This window comes from Brienomyrus brachyistius, chromosome 3, assembly GCF_023856365.1.
Source record: "Brienomyrus brachyistius isolate T26 chromosome 3, BBRACH_0.4, whole genome shotgun sequence".
Lineage (NCBI taxonomy): Eukaryota > Metazoa > Chordata > Actinopteri > Osteoglossiformes > Mormyridae > Brienomyrus > Brienomyrus brachyistius.
The window spans coordinates 98,786-120,514 of record NC_064535.1 but is presented as its reverse complement, the minus strand read 5'-3'; the positions used below and the strand labels follow the sequence as shown (position 1 = coordinate 120,514).

At 45.4% G+C, this 21,729-nt stretch overlaps 3 protein-coding genes across 3 annotated transcripts; all 3 read left to right on the top strand.

Moving 5' to 3' along the window:
- The first annotated feature begins 316 nt into the window (after positions 1–316).
- Positions 317–4,551, top strand: srgn (serglycin). Its single transcript, XM_049007191.1, has 3 exons — positions 317–589; positions 946–1,051; positions 3,046–4,551. The coding sequence occupies exons 1-3, from the start codon at positions 520–522 to the stop codon at positions 3,308–3,310; spliced, it is 441 nt and encodes a 146-aa protein (XP_048863148.1). The 5' UTR covers positions 317–519; the 3' UTR covers positions 3,311–4,551.
- Positions 4,552–6,329: 1,778 nt separating this feature from the next.
- On the top strand, positions 6,330–12,946 carry vps26a (VPS26, retromer complex component A). The gene is made up of 9 exons (XM_049007190.1): positions 6,330–6,474; positions 7,494–7,643; positions 9,103–9,178; positions 9,939–10,095; positions 10,302–10,466; positions 10,684–10,790; positions 11,232–11,300; positions 11,411–11,553; positions 11,735–12,946. Exons 1-9 carry the CDS (start codon positions 6,472–6,474, stop codon positions 11,846–11,848), a joined length of 984 nt encoding a protein of 327 aa, XP_048863147.1. The 5' UTR covers positions 6,330–6,471; the 3' UTR covers positions 11,849–12,946.
- Positions 12,947–13,236: 290 nt separating this feature from the next.
- Positions 13,237–21,675, top strand: supv3l1 (SUV3-like helicase). The gene is made up of 15 exons (XM_049007189.1): positions 13,237–13,853; positions 14,115–14,192; positions 14,670–14,777; positions 15,004–15,118; positions 15,376–15,544; positions 15,794–15,905; positions 16,152–16,229; positions 17,440–17,531; positions 17,724–17,904; positions 18,102–18,195; positions 19,069–19,288; positions 19,634–19,714; positions 19,938–20,114; positions 20,380–20,528; positions 20,709–21,675. Exons 1-15 carry the CDS (start codon positions 13,571–13,573, stop codon positions 21,097–21,099), a joined length of 2,328 nt encoding a protein of 775 aa, XP_048863146.1. The 5' UTR covers positions 13,237–13,570; the 3' UTR covers positions 21,100–21,675.
- Positions 21,676–21,729: the final 54 nt, after the last annotated feature.

Below are 21,729 nucleotides of genomic sequence, written 5' to 3'. Positions count from 1 at the left end.
CTTTTCTGACAAAACATGGTACTTAAATCAGCAGGTCCTTAACCAGCTGTATCTTTTCTACTGTTTTAGTTCACACCTTTTCATGATAACTAAATTGGACAAAAAGAATTACAAGTCTCCTCCGTGTTCTTAATTCGTACTTCCCGCACATCAAAGGTGCTATATTTGTTAGTAATTGGGGGGGCAAGATTCGAAGAAATGCGACAATTTGCCGGATTTAACGGTGAATAAAGAGATTACTGTCGTAATTTCCAGTTGTTAAGTAGAAGGCCACGTGATGACAAAAAAACATATGATCAGCATATTCCGAAGTGTAATTATTCACGGTGTCGTCCCGTCGTCTGTGAAAAAAACCAGAAAGCGAGGTTAAAAAGTACTTTCCGTTTGCGGATGTTTCTGCTGCTTTTTTGGCTGCCGGAAACAGTGACGCGCTCGGCGGATAGGCTCAGTGCACTTGGTGGCCCCTCAGTTCTTTCTCTGCTTTATTATTGCAACTGCCACGTTAGGTAACGGAAAGCCATGGAACTAACCCTGAAAACGACGCTCGTGTTCATCACAGTTTCGTGCTTCCTTCTCCTCGGCGCCCAAGGTACGTCCCGGACATCAACATTTAACTTTTTACACTCCTTTACCCCATTTAAAAAATTTTTAAAAACTCAAGTAAAACATTTCGTCACACGTAATTCACGAAAAGGTTATATATGATAGTTAAAATCTTGTGATAGTTATCGTAACGGATGAACGATAAATATTCATTATGGTTATTTTGAGCTGGACTACTTAAAGTATCTTTACATTATACGAATAGTATATTTAAATCTATACAGTTCTGTTATTTACTAACCTCTGCTTATAATCATTTTTTGGGGTTCACATTGGTCGACAGCGTAGGGATGAACTTTATGTTAAGTCGTAAGGTATTTAGCTGTCTTTTCTGCGACGCAGGTGCTCCAACCAAGGGCAGGTACATGAAGGTCTCCTGCAAGCCAGACGCAAAAAACGCCAACTGTAATGTTATAAAGGGCCCGCTGATCGATATCCCCAACAGCAGGTGGGTTTGGTACACCGAACATAAGGGTCTGCTCTATAAAGGCCGAGGAGCGCACCAGGAGCGTATGGCTGCTGCATTTTAGTATACATTTCATAAGGAGCAATGTATATTGTACAGTTTTCCTCTACTGGAAATAATAATAGACAAGGTAGTCATACACAATGTAGGAGATGAAGAGCAAAAGTGAAAGTAATACTGGATAGAAGATGTTAGTATATTTCTTGTACCAGGTCTGGAAAAAAAAAAAGTTTTTCTGCCGTGACTGAAGGGTTCAACTGAAAAGTGAGTTTTTTTCTGGAACACAAATATGTTTACGTTTGGGCTAGCGTGGCATATTAATTACAGTTGATAACTCTTATCCAGTCTTGAGCTAAAATGCTCATTTGCTGCCAAGCACAATTTCCTCCTTGAACCTGCAACCAAGCTGAGACACCAGTTTGAACTTGAAGGCTGGTTTTAATGTACATAAATGAGTATTTTGTAATGCATGGAAATCTTTCGCATGATGAGTCATTTCCTTAGTTTGCTAAATCATCTGACATCTTCGGAAGCAAACAGAACAGCCCTTGTGCTGAACTAGTAAAAAAATTGCATTATGTTTTTATCTGTGTCATGCTCATAATGTGGAAAGGTACGGGTACGATCCTCAAAGGACATCTTTCTGTCTAAATTAAAGGTGACTTCTGACAAACATAAAAACTTCTTTTATCCATTTTTTTTAGAAAACAATCCCCACCAGAGGACGCTTCAGTTGGGTTTAATCCATAATTAAAATTATTAAAGGATTTTGAAACCGTGTTACACAGATACAGAAAGGCAGACTGACAGTGAAGCAGTGACAGTTAACTTTGTGATCTCAAACCCAGCAGGTTTCTGGTTTGAGTCCCAGTGTTTCAGTGTGAGGTGTTCAAATACTGGGTCATTATAAGGCTTTTTCAATGCAGGCATCGGTAGTTCAACTTTGATATACATTTAGAAATGCAGTTGGATCTTAAACATAGTGTAATCTCATTTTAGTATCTTTCAGTATCAGACAGTAGATAGGTGACACAATGTCCTGTTCCAATGTCACTATAAGCCGCAAGTCCAGTTAAGCAGTGCGTCACTGTGTGCACCCATTTTGTTAGCTTTTCAGAAGAGCCTGTGTCTATTCTTTTGTTATTATACTACTCTTTCTCTACAAATACGATGAGAATTTTTGTCTCATTTGAAAACTGACAGTAACTGACAGCCTTGCATGGAGCTGTCTAAGGCAGCGTTGTGGGCTATACATGGTTAGCCTGCCTCAGGCATCGGCGTGGGCTGGACATGGTTAGCCTGCTTCAGGCAGCACCACGGACTGGACGTGGTTAGCCTGCCTCAGGCATCGCCGCGGGCTGGACGTGGTTAGCCTGCCTCAGGCAGCGCCGCGGGCAGGACCTGGTTAGCCTGCCTCAAGCATCGCCTCAGGCTGCACGTGGTTGGCCTGCCTCAGGCATCGCCGTGGGCTGGACGTAGTTGGCCTGCCTCAGACATCGCCGCGGGCTGAACGTGGTTAGCCTGCCTCAGGCATCGCCACGGGCTGGACGTAGTTGGCCTGCCTCAGGCATCGCCTCAGGCTGCATGTGGTTGGCCTGCCTCAGGCATCGCCGCGGGCTGGACGTAGTTGGCCTGCCTCAGACATCGCCGCGGGCTGAACGTGGTTAGCCTGCCTCAGGCATCGCCGCGGGCTGGACGTGGTCAGCCTGCCTCAGGCATCGCCGCGGGCTGGACGTGGTTAGCCTGCCTCAGGCATCGCCGCGGGCTGGACGTGGTTAGCCTGCCTCAGGCAGCGCCGCGGACTGGACGTGGTTAGCCAGTTTATGTGTTGCATGTCTCCTGTTCTGAGAATTCATATTGTCGATGGAGGAAGCTCATTAAACAAAGCAGTTTGTAGGGAGGGGTTGTCCTACAGGAAAGAGGAAGGGGATGTGACCTCCGCCTCACCCGTTGCTGTATCCGCATTATTATTACAGAGAGAAGTTTAAATTCAGCCAAGACCCTATGGACGAGTCATCCGGTGACGGGTCCGGAGACAGCCAGTCCTTCACGGGCACTGGAGGCCAGCCGGCTGCTGAACGAAAAGTGCTGTCAGTGCTCTCACCAGCAGAGGGTAGCACCGAGCTTGATGAGGGAAGCGCTTTGGGAAACGACTCTTCCAGCATCATCTTCCCTGAAAAGGAGCTAAAGAAGAACCTGCCAGCTGAGAAGGAGTTAAAAGAAGAAGGTTTCATCCTGTAGCTGGCTATGGAGAAACCATCCGCTTCATGTCAGTTTTCAGCACAGCATGGAAAGTCGATCAGCCACATTGCTCAGGATTAAATTCTTATCGAAATGGTGTTTCCTTTACTCTCTTTATTTTGGAGTCTGCCTATTATTTTTAAGTAAAACTTATTATATATTATATATGAGACTACTTTATATTTTTGATAAATCTGGGAAATATACAGGTTATATTGTGCATTTTTGAAAATATGCTTTTTCCCCCAATGAATTCTATAAAGTTTAATGAACGACATAACCTTTAATCTTTTCACTGTCTATATATTTGGCTGGTGTGTCCAGTTATGTATGTTTTGGGTTTTTTTTTGCTCAATATTATAATTGACAATAGTGTTTGCAGGCATTACCTTCACCTGAATGGATCTGTAAGGACTAATATAACACCTGCATGTAAACTTTACTTATGCCAGTAAAATAAATTTACTATATACTCTTTTTAATTGGCTATTTCTGAAGAATGATTTAGATGTTATAAATACAGTATGCAATTTAATACATTCTTTGTGAATAGTATCAAATATTTAAACCAAAAGGATACTTAATGTAAGAGCAAAATTAAACTGTTTAAATGTTGTTCAAGTTTTCAAGTTGCTGATCTGCCGATGTGTATCTATTCAATAAGACAAAATAATAAGCACATTTATTTATGTGCACTGTGAAGAGTGAAGGTTTCTGTAGTTGGAATAGGGCTTGATTGTTCTGTTTTGTTTGTAACATTCTTCCACTGCGAAACGGCTAGTAGCCATGATGATAAGCACTTCCTGTAAAGCTGGGGAGTTCCGTAAGCAAACTACAGAAGCACATCACTGTTGGTACCATTTAACTCTTACATTTCTGTTCCCAAACTAGTTTTCCATGCAGTCCTGGGTATAATTTTGTGAAAGCATTGCCAAAGAAGAAATCTGAATGATTGCAATATGGTTCTGTGGAAGAAAAAAGTTGTTTATTTAAATGTGGCTGACTCCTGTCCTATCCCCCTGAGATGATTGTGGAGACAGGCATTTTGTTACTGGACGAGTGGGTGACCAGTTAGTTCATTTATTGTTTGTCATTATCCTACTACATCAAACAGCTACATTTTCAAGTCTGCAGTTTCTTTCCACCAAAGTCTCCCAATATCTTCCTACCACTTTCCAAAGAATTCTGGCTTTATTTACAAGTATATGACATTCATTAAAAATAAATGACGTGCAAACTTTTCGGACAGTTTAAAACAGTAAATGTCAGGGGCGTGGGTAGAAGTTCTGGGTCACTGACTAAATGTCGTCTTAGGCAAGTAGCTAGGTAATAAAATTACTGGTTTCACCCTCCCGCTTTCGGCAAAAACTACCAAGGGGACCCCCCCGGTCGGGAAAATCTACCGAGAGCTGGGAGGACCTATTTTACCTCACGGCTATGGGGGGACCGGGGGGGCAGGTATCCCGTTTGTCGTGATGTACGATTGGAGTGGTTATTAAATTAATGCCAATGTGGTTTTCCTATGAACCTGAAATGTATTTTATTACTACTGCTTATAATAAATATTTGTATAACCGGAGAAATGAAGCATGAAATTTTAACAGTTCTAATTAATAGCCTACAGATTGCGTTATTCTCACGACTGCGTGGCATTTCATGTTTTGTTTTTCCTTCCTGAGCTGCATTTCCGACATTGCAGATGTTTAACCGAGAAACTACGTTTACGATAAACCATCATTAAACACAATTATTAAAACTGATGCCATGACAAAGAATAATTTACGAAATGATTATTAATGTCTTTGTGTTGGCTTGATTTTTTTTCTTTTTGAAAGAAAATTGGCATCGGGGCTAAAATACTCGGGGCTATAGTGATCAGACCTAACGTCAATCGTGGGTGGATTACTAGTAAACATACTAGTAAACACCAACCCAAACTCCTGTTTTTCAGTGACCTTGACAGGGATCATGGTAAATACCTCGAGTCTGGATAAATACAATCTAGTACTAATTATAACCTTGTGCTTGAAATAAGCTTACAACTGTCTTGGGAGCCCGCACACACATATATACACACATACACACACACACGCATGTATGTGCAAGCAAGTAGGTATTGTGATTTTGGAGAGTATTTTCATTGTTCAAGCTTTACGCATAAAACACCACTTGCCTGAAACACACACTGACCTATGACAAATTGATCACATTCATTTATGACAAAATTCACAAATCAACTTGGTCAGTATGAGACTGAATTGGTTCGTGTGGGTCACTTTTTGGGAGGTTTTCGTCTCCTGCAATTCCACTTAGCCATAAACCTCATTGAAGTGCAATATGCAAAAATTAACAAACAAATCTGCTAAAATACGTTTGTGGCTTTTCCCACAAATCAGTGTTCGTCTAAAGCATTTTAATATGATTGACAGTGTGAGTTTTGGAAATATTGACGAAACGGCTGTTTCAACCCCTTCTGCCTCACGGACATACCAGTCACTGACAAACAAACTGTGTAGACTGTGAAAAAAAAAATCACAAATCAGACTGTTAAGAATGAGCCTGGTTAGACCTGTTTATATGGTCATTTTTATTATTCGAGTTTTTAAAAAAGGCAAAGCAAAATATCGACAGACTTCGAGGTGGGGGGTGACACCATCTGAATTCACAAATCACGAGCAACAAAATGCCACTCTCTTTACTAATGAACGTCACTGCACTCTCTAGATAAATGTATCGCTAACTACAATCTATTTTACTGCGGTACATTAGTTACATGGGGAGTGGACACACACACATGTGCGTAGTTAGATAACTTACTATGGTTTGATTTATTCTTGACATTGTTCATTAAATGGTAAACCTGTTTCAACACTAAGTTCGTTCCCGGTCTTTAGCCCGAGGGTTTGGGGACGAGCCACATGTTAAAAGAAGAGCCCCAAACCCGGAATGGGGGTCATATGACCGGAGCGGGAGTCCCGGGGTGGGTGGGACGAAATCACATGACCGGAGCGGGAGGGACGGGTGGATGGGGCAAAATCACATGACCGGAGCGAGAGGCCCGATGGTGGGTGGTAGTCACATGACCAAGGCGGATATAGCCAAGAGGATTTTTTGCAGGGATCCAGAGGTACGGACTTGGCTGTGCGACGGAGCTTTCCGACATGGTGAGTATTACTGGGCGCTGGTGGAGCGTCTCTCCACCGGTAAAAACCCGCTTCAATTCTTTTTTGGATTCTTTTTTTAAACAGGTCTGTTTTTTATTTGTCGTGGCACGAGCAGGAGGCCCCGGGAAAGTCGATGGGCGGAAATGCGCCGAGGCCGACTGTGTTTACCGCTCCAGTGTCCTCGCAGCTCTGTCCCTAGGTGTCGATGAGTCGCCCCGTCGCAATAAATTACACCGCTCCTCCGCGATATCGCTCCGAAACCACGCTCCGCCTTGGCTGCTTTGGGCAGCCGAGGGTCTCTTTGCACGGCTCTAAAGCAGCCAATTGCACATCTCGGTGGCGAACTTAAACGGGCCACCTGGGTTAGGTTGGGGACAGGGGGTAAAATTTAGTGAATAGATCCGCTTTTGCAAATTTTCGTGCAATATGTCAGGCGGATGACAACTGCAATATCCACAAAGCCCCAGCTCAGGTGTCATCTGCCGCGGTAACAATATCTGAAGGGCACCGTCTTGGGAAGCATGCAGCGTGGCCATGGGTTAGGCCATGGGGAGCGAGGAGGCTGCCGTCAGTTCTGATCTGAGTAAAAAGGCATGTTTGTCAGACCGCAGCGTCCGAATTGATTTTGACGCCTACCTGCGTGATATGTTGGTGCCTACTCACGGACGGAATGTGCTGTCCTTGAAATAGCCATTGGTCTGATGCCGTCTCGTTTTGACCGGTATTTGAGCTATTTAATGCGAAATCTCTAGTTTAACTAATAATTTGGTTCAGACTTGACATCAAACACCAGACGCTCCTTCATTAAGTTATAATTCATGTTGTTCTATAGGCCCAATACATTCGGCCTGTAACGTATCAGTATAGTACGTGTAAAAAGGCAAATTCTCACAGGCTGTTTATTTCTTAGTGCCCAATAGATCAGCTTGCTGTGACTCTGCGGAAATATACCCCCCCCCCCAAAAAAAAAAAAAGCATTTCGTTGCACTTCGCTTGCAGTTGTGCCATGTCTCTTTCAGAGTTTCCTGGGAAGCTTATTCGGCCCGGTGTGTGAGATCGACGTGGTCCTTAATGATGCGGACTCCCGGAAGACAGCTGAGCTTAAGATGGAGGACGGGAAAGTGGAGAAACACTTTTTATTCTACGATGGAGAGTCTGTCGCTGGGAAGGTCAGTCCCCCTGTCCCTTGCTGATCTCTTGGCTTTTCCATGGGGAGGGAATTGGGACCCATCTTCAATGCCTGTAAAACGTCCGGGGAGGTTATCGTTTTCATCTTACCGACTGTGTTCAAAATCAGTATCAGAGTGCGTCGTTCGCAATGACACCAGGTGATAAGTCATTTTTCAGGTTTGTATCCCCCATAATTCGTGTACACTTTAATAACTGTCGCTTGACTAGCAGAAGGAGCTCCTGCCTCTTATTGCCTCTTATTTTGTAACTTCTCCACATGAAATCTCCAGGTTCAAGGTGGCCCACTCGCAGGGTGATTTCAAAAACCTTTCTGGGGAAACGTATGTGATAAAAAGTTATCATCATACACATGGGAATGCACATGCTAATGGTTAGATAGGTTAGAAATATTTGCTGAAAGAAATAAATTCTAGGGCACATAAGTGCTCTATATGGTGCAGAACTGACTTGTATGATTTGGGTGCCGCTGGGTGCTGTTCAGTTTGCTGTCCTGGGTGGTTCCTTTCTTGGAATTAAAAAAGATTTTACGTCACCTGGCCTGGGGGCGGCATGGTGGTGCAGTGGTTAGCACTGTTGCCTCACACCGCTGGGACCCGGGTTCGAGTCAAGTCTCCGCCTGGGTCACATGTGTGCGGAGTTTGCATGTTCTCCCCATGTCATCGTGGGGTTTCCTCCGGGTACTCCGGTTTCCCCCCACAGTCCAAAAACATGCTGAGGTTATTTGGAGTTACGAAATTGCCCGTAGGTATGCATGCGTGAGTGACTGGTGTGTGAATGTGCCCTGCGATGGGCTGGCCCCCCATCCAGGGTTGTTCCCTGCTTCGTGCCCATTGATTCCGGGATAGGCTCCGGACCCCCCGCGACCCAGTAGGATAAGCGGTTTGGAAAATGGATGGATGGTGACCTGGCCTTTTTTGTGCTTTACTCTTCATTAGATTTTCTCAGTAATGGAGGGGCACTTTGGTGCAGTGATTTTATCATTGGGTTGAGGTAATGACTCAGAGATTGACGTGGCTGTTGTTAGATTAATGAAGAAAGGATGGGGACAGGATGAAGTCTTTCCTGCAGAGGGGACAACCTCTGAAAGTGTGTGAAGATGAACAGAACTTTTGCCACAAAATTTTCTTTGAATTAATAATATATCGTTAAGTGTAACAAGTCTATTATTGTAGCTGTCATGTGATGTGGTAATGATCTTTTAAAAGTTGCCCCTGCTGAAAGGGTTTGTATGTGAGGGTTTGCGATCTGCAGTGATCTTCAGTTGATTCCCACTTGTGAATGATCACAGCCTCTTTCCTTTGTGCCATAACATAATGAAAGTCCGAGTCCCCAGGAGAGCATCATTACAGCAGGCTGCTTGCTGTCATTTCCTGAGTGTGTGTTAGGCAGCATGAATCGCCACTGTACCATGTAACTGCCATGTGACCTGCATTCCAGGTGAACCTCACCGTGAAGCAGACTGGGAAGAGGCTGGAGCACCAGGGTATCCGTATCGAGTTTGTGGGCCAGATAGGTGGGTCTTCATCCTGCTGCCGTGTATGGCTGTCGGGGGGTGGGGGGGCAGGGTATACCTTTAAATTCCTGAATATGAGGACAAATTTAACTCTCTGGGTGTGGGGGCAGGGTGGCATTTATAGTCACGGGCTCCATTTCCCTAACAACTTCAGGATAAAGAGCTTAGTGGAGCATGTGTCTGTCACGTGAAGATGGAGGCCTAGAGCATGTTTCTCTGAGCCCCGTAGCCAGGGTTTGAAAAAGAGTGACACCCAGGGGTGAAGGGTGGGTCTCATCAGTCACATTATTGATACTGTCTGTTTCGTCTTTTATTTTTTAATCATTAGTTGCATGAAACGTGAGCCTGATTTTTTTTATTATTTTTTTTTTTATTCAGGTGAAAATTTAGCTTTATGTTTTATTTTTAGCTCTTACCTTCAGCTGCCTATGATTCTGCCTGTTGCTCTCATGTGACGTATTTATACAGGTGGTATTTTGGCCCTTTTTTCTGGGCTTTTGACATGGCTAACAGGAGGCATGGTGGCTCAGCAATTTTATTCAGCCGACGCTTTTATCCAAGGTGATGTATGTTTGCGGAAGCAGGGTCTGCGAGTAACAGGAGCAAGTGGGGGTTAGGGCCTTGTCCAAGAGCCCGATCATGGGCACATGGTCCTCCCAGCCAATCTGGGGGAGGTGCCGGGCTCACAGGTAACTGAGCGTCTTGAATGAGATGATGATGATGATGATGATGAAGCAGCTCCCTCTCCCGTGGCACTCAGAGCTCTTTGGCGACAAGAGCAACACACATGAGTTTGTGAACCTGGTGAAGGAGCTGGCACTGCCTGGCGAGCTGACGCAGAACCGCAGCTACGACTTCGAGTTCATGCAGGTGGAGAAGCCCTATGAGTCATACGTGGGGGCCAACGTGCGGCTCAGGTGGGTCTGGAAGCACGATGGGGTCTTGTTTGCTAGGGCTTGGTCCTGAGTGTGATCTGAGGAATTAGGGTGCAGCAATATGAGTTGTCAGTCTGGATGTGCCCAGGATTCAGACGGTGTGGATGTGTGTGGATGGATGGGGCTGCCCGCCTGTTTTACTCAGCGTTTCAGCGTTCTTGGCTCACATGCCTGTCTCCCCCCCCAAGATACTTCCTGAAAGTAACGATAGTGAGGAGACTGTCAGACTTGGTGAGGGAATATGACCTCGTCGTTCATCAGCTGGCCACGTACCCAGACGTCAACAACTCCATCAAGATGGAAGTGGGCATTGAGGATTGTCTTCACATAGAGTTTGAGTATAACAAGTCTAAGTAAGCATGCCACCGTGTGGCAGTGGGAAACTGGCGGTCTTGAGTAGCTGGTGAACTTAGACTTAATGAGAAACTCGGAGAATAACATGGGTGGTCCTGACACCTTTTTTTTTTGATAATTCAGTCAAACTAAGGTTGTGAGGGTCTAATGAAATGTGTGTTTTGACCATTAGGATGGATGCTTATAATTTTATATCTAATTTTATTTCCTTCCTAGATATCACCTGAAAGACGTCATTGTAGGCAAGATCTACTTCCTGTTGGTGAGAATCAAGATTCAGCACATGGAGCTTCAGCTGATCAAGAAGGAGATCACTGGAATCGGTGGGTCATTGATTCCTTGGAACTTCAGCCAGTTTGGCTATGAATGTACTTCTTACTGGTTTAAAACTGCACTTTACAATTGGTTGATTAATTCACTTCTTTCTTGGACATTGAAAATAAGTCTTAGCAACAACAGCCCTGAGTTATAATAATGTTCTAAATGTATATGAGAATTTAATTGCTAAAGGTCGGTGTCTGTGCCCTTCATCTGAACTTGCAGAATTCTTTAGACTTTGTGTGTAGAGCTACTCTTAGGATGCTTGTGTTGTGGGTGTTTCCTTTTTGAAAGATAACACCAGATTTGTTACAAAGGATGCTGTGGGCAATACACACAAAGCTCAGAAAAAAAGCTTTAGCTTTCTTGCTCTTAAATGTAAATGTAATTTTACCAAGTCACCAAAATAATTACTAGACAAACTAAAGTGCAGTTTTTCTCCATAGGACCGAGTACAACTACTGAAACAGAAACGGTAGCAAAGTATGAGATTATGGATGGAGCACCAGTGAAAGGTGGGTTTCCAGTAAAATTTGTGGATTCTGTGTTCACCAGTGCTGGAATGTCATGGAAACTGTAGTCAAGGAAACAGCAATAGTACCACTCACTGACTCTCCTGTCTCAGGGGAGTCTATTCCCATCCGACTGTTCCTGGCTGGGTATGACCTCACTGCCACTATGAGAGACGTCAACAAGAAGTTTTCTGTCCGCTACTTCCTGAACTTGGTGCTGGTAGATGAGGAGGATCGGAGATACTTCAAGCAGCAGGTAACAGGCCATGCCTTTGGCCTGGAAAACGGGCAGTCGATAGAAACGGCCATTAACTTGATTGAAGTCACCTAGTGTGCTTTCTGCAAGCATTGTTGGCCATCTGCTGCCGAAGTGATGATTGCTGAGGAAATTCCCTCTGATGCAGAAATGAGCCCTTTTACCCCCTTCTGATCCACAGGAGATCGTTCTATGGAGGAAGGCCCCCGAGAAACTGAGGAAGCGTAACTTCCACCAGCGGTACGAGTCCCCGGAATCCCGGCCGGCGGTCTCTGCTGAACAGCCGGAAATGTGAAGGACCGGGGGGGGAGGGACGGGGGGGATTCAGCACATCAGTGGATGGAATGAGGCCGAGAGCAGGTCCACCCCAGCCGTTGCAGTCATCTTTCTCACGTCCATTCTGCACGACTGAAACTGCCACGCTCACTGGCGCCATCTGGCTCCATGTTACAGTCTACAGGTGCCTATGTGTTACATGCAGAAAGGTCAAGAAACACTGGAACATTTCAAAGGTATCTTTTTTCAAATGCTGTTTGGCCCCATCCCCTATCCCTTCCAGACGGAGGAGAATAAGGAGGGAGGCCTACATCAGAGAGTGTTCCTCACACGCATGTGCAATGGTTCATTTGTGAGAGTGAGGAGTCATGTAGATAATGAGGGAGCCTGTTTTTAGGAATGCACCATTTTGAAGGAACACTACTTGTTTCCCTAGGTGTCCTATTCCTGATTTACTGAAATTAATACACGTCAGAATTTATTTATGGTTTATAGTTTGTATAATCTACATTTACTTTTCATTCACCTCTTATCTCTTGGCTGTGTTTTAATTCTAACACGAAAATATACATTTCAGCAAACTGTTTGGAAACGGATGCAGTTTAAAGCAAAAACACTAGAGGACAGCTTACGGTTTTAGAGTTTCTCCGAAGCCATCCGGTCCGCCGCGTGAGCCTAAGAAACACTCTGTACTGTACACGCGCTGTTTCGGGGGGGAGGGGGGGGTCTATTTAGTTTATCCTCAAATAAATATTTTTGTTTGTTATGGGTGAACTGGGTTTTTTTAGTAAGATGGAACACTTAGGAAAGCACTATGTTCTAACATAGTCCAGGCGACGCTGGATCCACTCGCGAATTCACTCTGCTGCAGAAGCCCACCACGGGGTGATCGTCATTCCTCCTCCTGATTTTTGTATGTAAGTGCCTGTAAGGAGCAAATATTACGTACAGTTATGCCAAATAATGTCTTGGCCACTTGCATGTTCACCCAATTTTTACAATGCCTGATTTGAACAATAGAAAAACGAGATTTCTGTACATTGAAAAGCTGTACATATCCACCTCGATATATTTATCCATGTGTCTACAATAAAAGATGAATTTTTACTTGCATAAATGTCTGTCGTCGCTGTGGTCTGTTGGAATGTTATATTGTTTGGAATGGATACAGACAGGTTACGTTTAAATTATTTATGCACATCTTTATTTTACTACAGTTGAATGAGAAATATTTCAGAAATGCTGAACACTGGGATTTAACGAATTTTGATAATACGGAACACCAAAGTACAGATTGCTAGCAACCTTACAACGTGATGCATACAGCTTGAACGATGTTTTGCTGTTCGTTGTTTTCTTAAGTGTTGCCCTTTGACCTTTTTGAGTTTGGGTCCTTAGTCGTTGATGTCATTCGACATGAAACAAATGCCTCTCCTGCAACTGTAGCAAAATTGTTTAAAATATGATGGCTACATATTAATATTGGGTCGAATCGGATTTTATACTCTGCATGTGCAGTGAATTCTATCATAAATTTAGTGCTATCTGGGTACATATTGTGACACGCTTTGTATATTTACAACAGGCATTTCGGAGGACACCTACTCCGAAACGGTCCTTCACCACGTTGACTGAGAGTCTGGTGTTGACCGTCCTCTGCCCCAGTGTATCGCTGTACAAGATGTGGAAATAGAGACTGACTAACTGAAAACAGTCATTTTGTTGGTTTTTGTATTTAAAGATGACCATGAATCGTTATATATTCTTGTTAACACGGGTCCAGCCCCGGGTTCGGCAGATCTCCTTCCGTAATGCTGCTGCTTCAGTAGCTGATCTGAGTCAGCCCAGGCGAATTATACCGATGTACGGAGATGGCAGGACACTGACCATAATTTCAAACCGAAATTTCTCAAGCAGCTCATCCAGACCTCCAGATACGTCTCTCTTTGTGCCAGTGGACATTAAATCTGAGTTTTCTGGCGACGGGACTGTTGGAGTTGAGCTCACCCAGCCGCTGGATAAAAGTACGTGAGCGGGTTTGAGGCAACATCATTTCAACTCCCATTATATTGATAGCAGTAAATGTGCGTGTAAATGATAACTGTGGAACGCAATTTGTTCTATATGGAAGCGATTATGCTTACGATATAGAGCTGCGCATGTCAGTCTGTGCTCATGCGTACGTTCTGTATGAAAGCAAGTTAGAGTTTGTGTCTAGCCGGAGGTCGGACGTGCTGGATCCCTCCTGGTGATGAGTTATTACCATGTTTGTGCCGTTTTAACAGGCGAACTTCTCAAGGCGCTGAACAAGTTCTACAAAAGGAAGGAGATGCAAAAGTTGGCATCTGAACACGGTCTAGACGGTGAGAAAAAAATTTCTAAACTCTTGGCTTCCCATGTTTATCGCTTTGCTTATTTTTCGAAGTAGTTAATTCAGGTTATTTCTCAAACCATTCTCCAGCTACTGGGCTTGCTGGGGGGACTGGAACCTGCCCCCACTAGTAGAGGCCACAAAGCAGGAGTATATTCACTAAGGGATGCTGGTTTATGGCATAGCACGTAAACATGCACATACACAGCGGCACGGTTTAGAGGTAACAGTCACCCCCGGTGCATGTCTTTGGGCTGCAGGAAGAAACCTGCATAACATCAGGACCCCCGCACAGTGAGTGTAGAATTCCAACCCCTGACCCTGTCAGTATGTTGGTGACCACCTTTTGATTATGGGTATAAACTAGGAACAGACTCCCCCTGCCCCTAGCACCACCAGAACATTCTTAATGTTCTACACCAGCAAGAACTGACCCAGATCATTGACTGTGTCCCCTCCTGTCCCTCAGCTCGCCTCTTCCACCAGGCCTTCATCAGCTTCAGGAAGTATGTCTTGGAAACTGAGACACTGGGTGCCGACCTACACATCACCCTCAGTGACATATGCTGTGGAGCAGGTGTTTTTCCGTTTTACTAATTTATATGAGGCTTTTATTCAAAATGATGTAAATTTGGGGGCAGACAATTCCTGGAGCAGGGGTTAAGGATCCAACTGTGAAATCACTCTAACCATGCTGAGATCTGAACTGGTGACGTTCCGATCACAGGCAAAGGGTCCGATCCTGCTGAGCCACCCACCTCACATTTATTTTTTATTATTGATGATTTCTTGACTGATTTCAGGGCACATAGATGACATCTATCCATACTTCATGAGGCACGCCAAACAGATTTTCCCCATGTTGGACTGCATGGATGACCTTCGCAAGATCAGCGATTTGCGTGTTCCAGCAAACTGGTAAGCTCTGCAGTCCCCGGTGCCAGCAAACTGGTAAGCACTGTGGTGCTGGGTTCCAGCAAACTGGTGAGTGCTGTGCTCCTCGGTCCTGGTACACTGGTAAGTGCTGCGGTCCTAGGTCCCAGCTTTGAGAGTCACACCTAGGTTTGTTGCTCTCTAATACATCATGTTTGTCAGAGACAGCTGCTGCTTCCTGTGTAGTGTTTGATATGATGGGGCACCACACCCTGTCAGACACAATATGTCCTGTTCTTTAGGTACCCTGAGGCCAGAGCCATCCAGAGGAAAGTCATCTTCCATGCTGGTCCCACCAACAGCGGGAAGACCTACCACGCCATTCAGAGGTACCTGGAAGCGAAATCTGCCGTCTACTGTGGCCCACTGAAGCTACTGGCCCACGAGATCTTCGAGAAGAGCAACAACGCTGTCAGTATGATTATTCCTGGCCTTCTACCTTGGTTTATCTGCTTATACCTGAAGCTTGAAATTGGCCCGTTGTAATCTCAGTACTAAATGAGCACTCGAGCATGGGATTATGGGAAACCAGCTAGCTTCATGGGCTCTTTGGTGTGTTAAAGAACTGCTTTGCTGCGTGATCTCTCCAGGACCCACTTTTGGTTACTGCCACAGTGACCTTCTCTGTCCCATTCAGTGTCTGGGCTTTTGTCCTCTCAGGGAGTGCCGTGTGACCTGGTGACGGGAGAGGAGCGCTCCTTTGTAGATGCAGATGGAAAGCCATCAAACCATGTTGCCTGCACCATTGAGATGTGCAGCGTCACAAATCCATGTCAGTAGATACTTTCAGCTTTCAGAATCGAGTTCATGCATCCATGCATCCATTTATCTAATCTGTCTTTCATCTAAAATGTAAAAGTTCCGGGTACCCACAAGCATTTTATTTCGCACTCTGGTAGCACAGCCAAATAAGGCAGAGCTGGCATTGTCTGAACTTTGTTGCTGTCCCCACACTCTGGGAAATATGCTGAGAGGGATTGGGTGGGACACACCTTTCAACACCCTCTTTCATTTCCAGATGAAGTGGCAGTGATTGATGAGATCCAAATGATCAGGGATCCCTCCAGAGGATGGGCCTGGACTAGGGCATTGCTGGGTGAGTCAGGTCACATGACCCAGCCCTCACAGAATGAGCTTCTCAGTTTCAGGTATTTTATAATTAAGGGTATACAGTGAGGGAAATATTTTTTTGACCCCATGCTGGATTCTTATGTTTGTCCATTAATAAAAAATGAGAAGTCTATAATTTCACTGGTAGGTTTATTTTAACAGCAAAAGATATATTATCAACAAAACAAGCAAGAAAAAAATCATTATGTAACACTGACAAACCAAATTGTCATTTATCTAGGAAAATAAGTATTTGATCCTTTGGAACACATGTTTTAGTACATGGTGGAATAACCATGGTTTGCAAGCACAGCTGTCAGACGTTTCTTGTAGTTGGTCACCAGGTTTGCATGCAAGTCAGCAGGAATTTTCATCTACTCCTCTTTGCAGAAGTCTCCCAGATCTTTAAGGTTTTTAGGCTGTCAAAGCTTGGGTTCCCTCCATAGGTTTTCTATGGGATTAAGGTCCGAAGACTGGTTAAGGCACTGCATGACCTTAATGTGCTTTTTCTTGAACCACTCCTTTGTTGCCTTGGCCATATGTTTAGCGTCATGGTCTTATTGGAAGACTCGCCCACAATGCATTTTCAGTGCCTTGGCTGAAGGAAGGAGGTTCTCATCCAAGATTTTACGGTGCATGGCAATGTCCATCTTTGTACAGGGGTTATAGTCGGCATTGTTTTCTCTGATGTGATGGGGGCTTTGGGTGGGGATGCTGTAAAGCGCTTTGAGACAATGTAATGTTGTGATACTGCGCTATATAAAAATAAATTTGTTGTTGTTGTTGATGTCTTAAGATATAATATAGTTCAATCTTAGTGTACTTGACCTGATATATTGCTGGCTTGTAGGGAATCAAATTATTATTTCTCTAGATAAATGACAAATTGATTTGTACCTGTTACATAATGTTTTTTTCTTTTTTGTTCAAAATGTTAAAATGTACCTGCCATTGAAATGATAGACCTCATTTTTGTATAAATGGGTGAACTTAGGAATTCAACAAATAATTATTTCAGTCACTGTATTTCGACTAATGATTATATGCACTCAGTGGGTAGCAGCTGAGTGTTCTGTATATAAAGCACCTAAACCAGGTGAGGAAGCTCACTAGCTGTTCCACATACTCGGTGTGCACTCAGTGACTCTCGGTACTATAGCTATACCCATTGTTGATGCTCTGCTGTCCACCAACAGGCCTGTGTGCCAACGAGATTCACGTGTGTGGAGAGGCGGCGGCTGAATGCTTCGTTAGGGAGCTTATGTACACCACGGGAGAGGAGGTGGAGGTGTGTCCAAGCCGGGGGGGATTAGGGAGTGTGTGTGGGGGGGGGGGGGGGTCGAGGGGCCCTAAGCACAACAGAGCAACATTCAGACCAACCAGTCAACTGTATTCGGACGTGGTCTGAAATGCATCCCATGGCTGAAGCTTACTGATAAAAGCGTACAGCCCAGCCAAAAAGAGGCTTTTCCCTGAATAGGTTCGTAGCTACGAGAGGCTCACGCCGTTCTCGCTGATGGACCATGCCGTGGAGTCCCTGGACAACTTGCAGCCGGGCGATTGCATTGTATGCTTCAGCAAGAACGACATCTACTCCATCAGCAGGCAGGTAGAGGCCCGTGGCCTGGAGTGTGCAGTCATCTACGGGAGCCTGCCCCCAGGTAAACCCCACTTTCCCCATCCATTTCCCAGCCTCCTGTTGGCTATAATCTTGTCACATGACCAGTGATGCATTGTACAAATCTCCTGTGGGTCATAACCATTGTCATGTGACTGGACTTTATCTTACCTCCTATTGGACATATGTCGGCATGTGATGCATATTACATTTGAATACTACATTTTTCATGGACAACAGGCACAAAGCTGTCACAGGCAAAGAAGTTCAACGACCCGGTTGATCCGTGCAAAATCCTTGTTGCGACAGATGCCATTGGGATGGGGCTTAACTTGTGAGTATTTGAGGGAACCTGATGGTCACTTGGTCACTATGCTGGGGAGTTATGATCTAGAGCAGGAGTCACCAACGTTTTTGAAACTGCGGGCTACTTTACGTGTACTGAGCCATACGAAGAGCTACCAGTTTGAAACGCCCTCCTAAACTTCATGTATAATAAACATGTTTTAAATGCTTTTTTTAGATATTGTCATTTTTAAATCTATATTAATGCAAATGTGATTAAAGAAGACTAGCAACAGGATCAAATTAAATTTTAGACGCTGCTCACTGGTGAGTTGTGCTATTTTTATAACATGGCGACTCATGTGGGCATCCTGGTGCCCGCGGGCACCATGTTGGTGACCCCTGATCTAAAGGTTGATAAAGCTTACTCTGGGTAGCTATATGTATGTTAATATACCATCTACTTGAAATTAGTATTTAGTTCAAGTATAGCCACATGTCTAGACGTACCTGCAGGAAGTATTAGTGTAGATGCTCGTTAAAAGTCCATATGGGTTTAGCCTGAGTTACCGTGCTCCTCCTCCTCATCCTTCCTGTGAGGGTTTAGCCCGAGCTGCCATACTTCTCCTCATCCTTCCTGTGAGGGTTTAGCCAGAGCTGCCATACTTCTCCTCATCCTTCCCGTGAGGGTTTAGCCTGAGTTACCATGCTCCTCCTCCTCATCCTTCCTGTGAGGGTTTAGCCAGAGCTGCCATACTTCTCCTCATCCTCTCCGTGTGGGTTTAGCCTGAGTTACCATGCTCCTCCTCCTCATCCTTCCTGTGAGGGTTTAGCCCGAGCTGCTGTGCTCCTCCTCCTCATCCTCTTCATGTAGGTTGAACCCAAACTGCCATGCTCCTTCTCCTACTTGTTCTCTTCTCAGGAGCATTCGACGCATCATCTTCAACTCCCTGCTGAAGCCCAGTGTCAACGAGAAGGGTGAGAAGGATATGGACACCATCAGCACCTCCCAGGCCCTTCAAATCGCTGGGCGGGCTGGCCGCTTCAGCTCTGCCTTCCGGGAGGGTGAGGTCACCACCATGCACCGGGATGACCTACCCATGCTCAAGGAGATAATGAGTCGCCCTGTAGACCCTGTGGAGGTGAGGAGGGCTGTCAGTTGGAATTTTGGGGCAGTCTGAGGCCTCCAGTGGCATCCAATGATGCTGACTGACCTTCTTCTTGAAAGCAAACCCTACTTCTGGTAGAACAACCGACAGGCATGTTTTTGTCTTACCAGAGCACACAGACACTGAAGTTATAGTGACCTCCTTCTTGGGACTAGGGCTGTTTATGGGTAGCGGCAGTTGTGTTGTGTTGAGCTGTCTGCTCTCACTTAGGAGGAAGGTGACCATATCACCGTAACAGCAAATAGAGACCGTGTCGAGCCCATACTGACACGCAGGTCAACCCAATTCCACTTAAACTGTCTATCACTCTGTTTGCAGATGGCCGGCCTGCACCCAACCGCTGAGCAGATTGAGATGTTCGCCTACCATCTGCCAGAAGCCACACTCTCCAACCTGATTGTAAGCTAAGTGAAGGACAGTGTCTCTATGGTTCAGCTGCATCATTTCTGTAGATGCAAGCTAATGCTTGTTATATAGTTAGTCTCAAGGTACTGGGGGCCCAGCGGTCATCAGCGATCTTCCCCCACGGCTGAATTAGAATGTTTTCAGGAAAGGTGGCATGTATGGCATTGTGATAGATAGGACACAACTCCTGTTCTCTTTGCTTTTGCCTGTCCTGCAGGAGATATTTGTGAGCTTGTCCCAGGTGGATGGCCTCTACTTTGTCTGTAACATCGAGGACTTCAAATTCCTGGCGGACATGATCCAGCACATTCCGTTAAATTTGCGCTCGCGATATGTCTTCTGCACTGCCCCCATCAACAAGAAGCAGCCATTCGTCTGTACCACCTTTCTTAAGGTTCGGGCTTTGATGTAGACCATCCTCCAGACCCCTTAGGGGGGATTTAATGGGGGTTCATTGTTCTGTTTTCTTTCTAGGGGTAGTAAGATAATTATTCTAGTAGTGCAAACTTTCTGACGTTATTTCAATGATGAATGCAGTCACATTCATATGTAAGTTGTCATCATTGGCAGCCATACAGTTTTAAACACAGATCATGCACACTTTGGTGGGAAACGCCCTGCCCTATGGTAACCATTTTAATGTGGAGCTCTACCTCCAGTTTGCTAGGCAGTTCAGCCGGGACGAGCCCCTGACCTTTGACTGGGTGTGCAGGCATGTGGGCTGGCCCCTGGTCCCACCCAAGAACATCAAAGACCTGGTGCACCTGGAGGCTGTCCATGATGTACTCGACCTCTACCTGTGGCTCAGGTGAGGCTGACCCCCATCCCTTTGCACGTCGAGGCTTCGTTCTCCTGTCACCCGCTGTGAATTGGCGTGAGCCTGACGCATGTCCCGTATGGGAGTTTAGCGTCTTGTTTGCGGCCAGCATGGGGTCACCTTAATGCGTGGATTTAATGGTGGTAAATGCCCTTGTTGTTCTGTCTCCAGCTACCGCTTCATGGACATGTTCCCGGATGCCAACAGAGTGCGGGACATCCAGAGGGAGCTGGATGACATCATCCAGGCTGGTGTCCACAATATCACACGCCTCATCCGGGCCACAGAGGCCCATGGCTCTGAAAATCTGGCTGAACCCCAAATGCAGGCCTCTGGCCAGGCCCGGCGCCGACCGCGGGGAACCCCGGGCCCACTGGTGGTGGATGCTGGAGGTGTCGGCTCTCTGAGCTCGCGCTTGGTCCAGGAGGGCCGACTGACTCGGGAGCTCCTGCAGCAGCTCCAGAGGGAGTGGTCTCAGGGGGCCCAGCCAGGCAGAACTATGGGCAAGCAAGCGAAAGGTAGCATGGCCAAAGGCAAAGCAGCAAAGAAGAAACCTAAATAACACCCCCCCCCCATATTACTGCCATGGCCCCCAGTTACACCCTTGAAGCAGAGGCCTTTGATGAAAGGCCAAGTAGCCTCAGGTCTTTTTATTCATGGCAGCAACATTGAGGGAGATGATTTGCATTCTGGGAATATTTTGGAAAATCATACTACAGGAGGAATGTTGTCATCCTGTTTGCATACAGCTGGGGAGGGGGGGGGCGCTGAACGGACCCTGTTAACTGGATGCACCCATGTCAAATGACACGTATATGTCAAAGGGTGCGGCAATGCCTTCGCTCCCCGGGAGCAGGGAAGGAAGGTGGAGTGGAAGCCTAGACCTTCCCCGTGGGGAATCCTGCTATTCCTCACCACTCGCTTCCTGGTCTTCATCTCCATCTTAGGTGGTCTAGTGACAGAATGCAGCCATGCTCTGTCCGTCTTTTTGGCTGCTTGACTGGCTGTCCTGCTAGTCTTTTAATCTCTGAGAATTAAATTAGCAGATTAAAAATACGACTCTCGCTTACCATGTCTGTTAATGGATAAGCTGAAGTGTAATTAAACATTGTACATAATAAAATATTCAATATTTTGACCAATTTGTCCCACATTTTATTAAAGTTTGACTGGAATGTAAAATACACCCGGT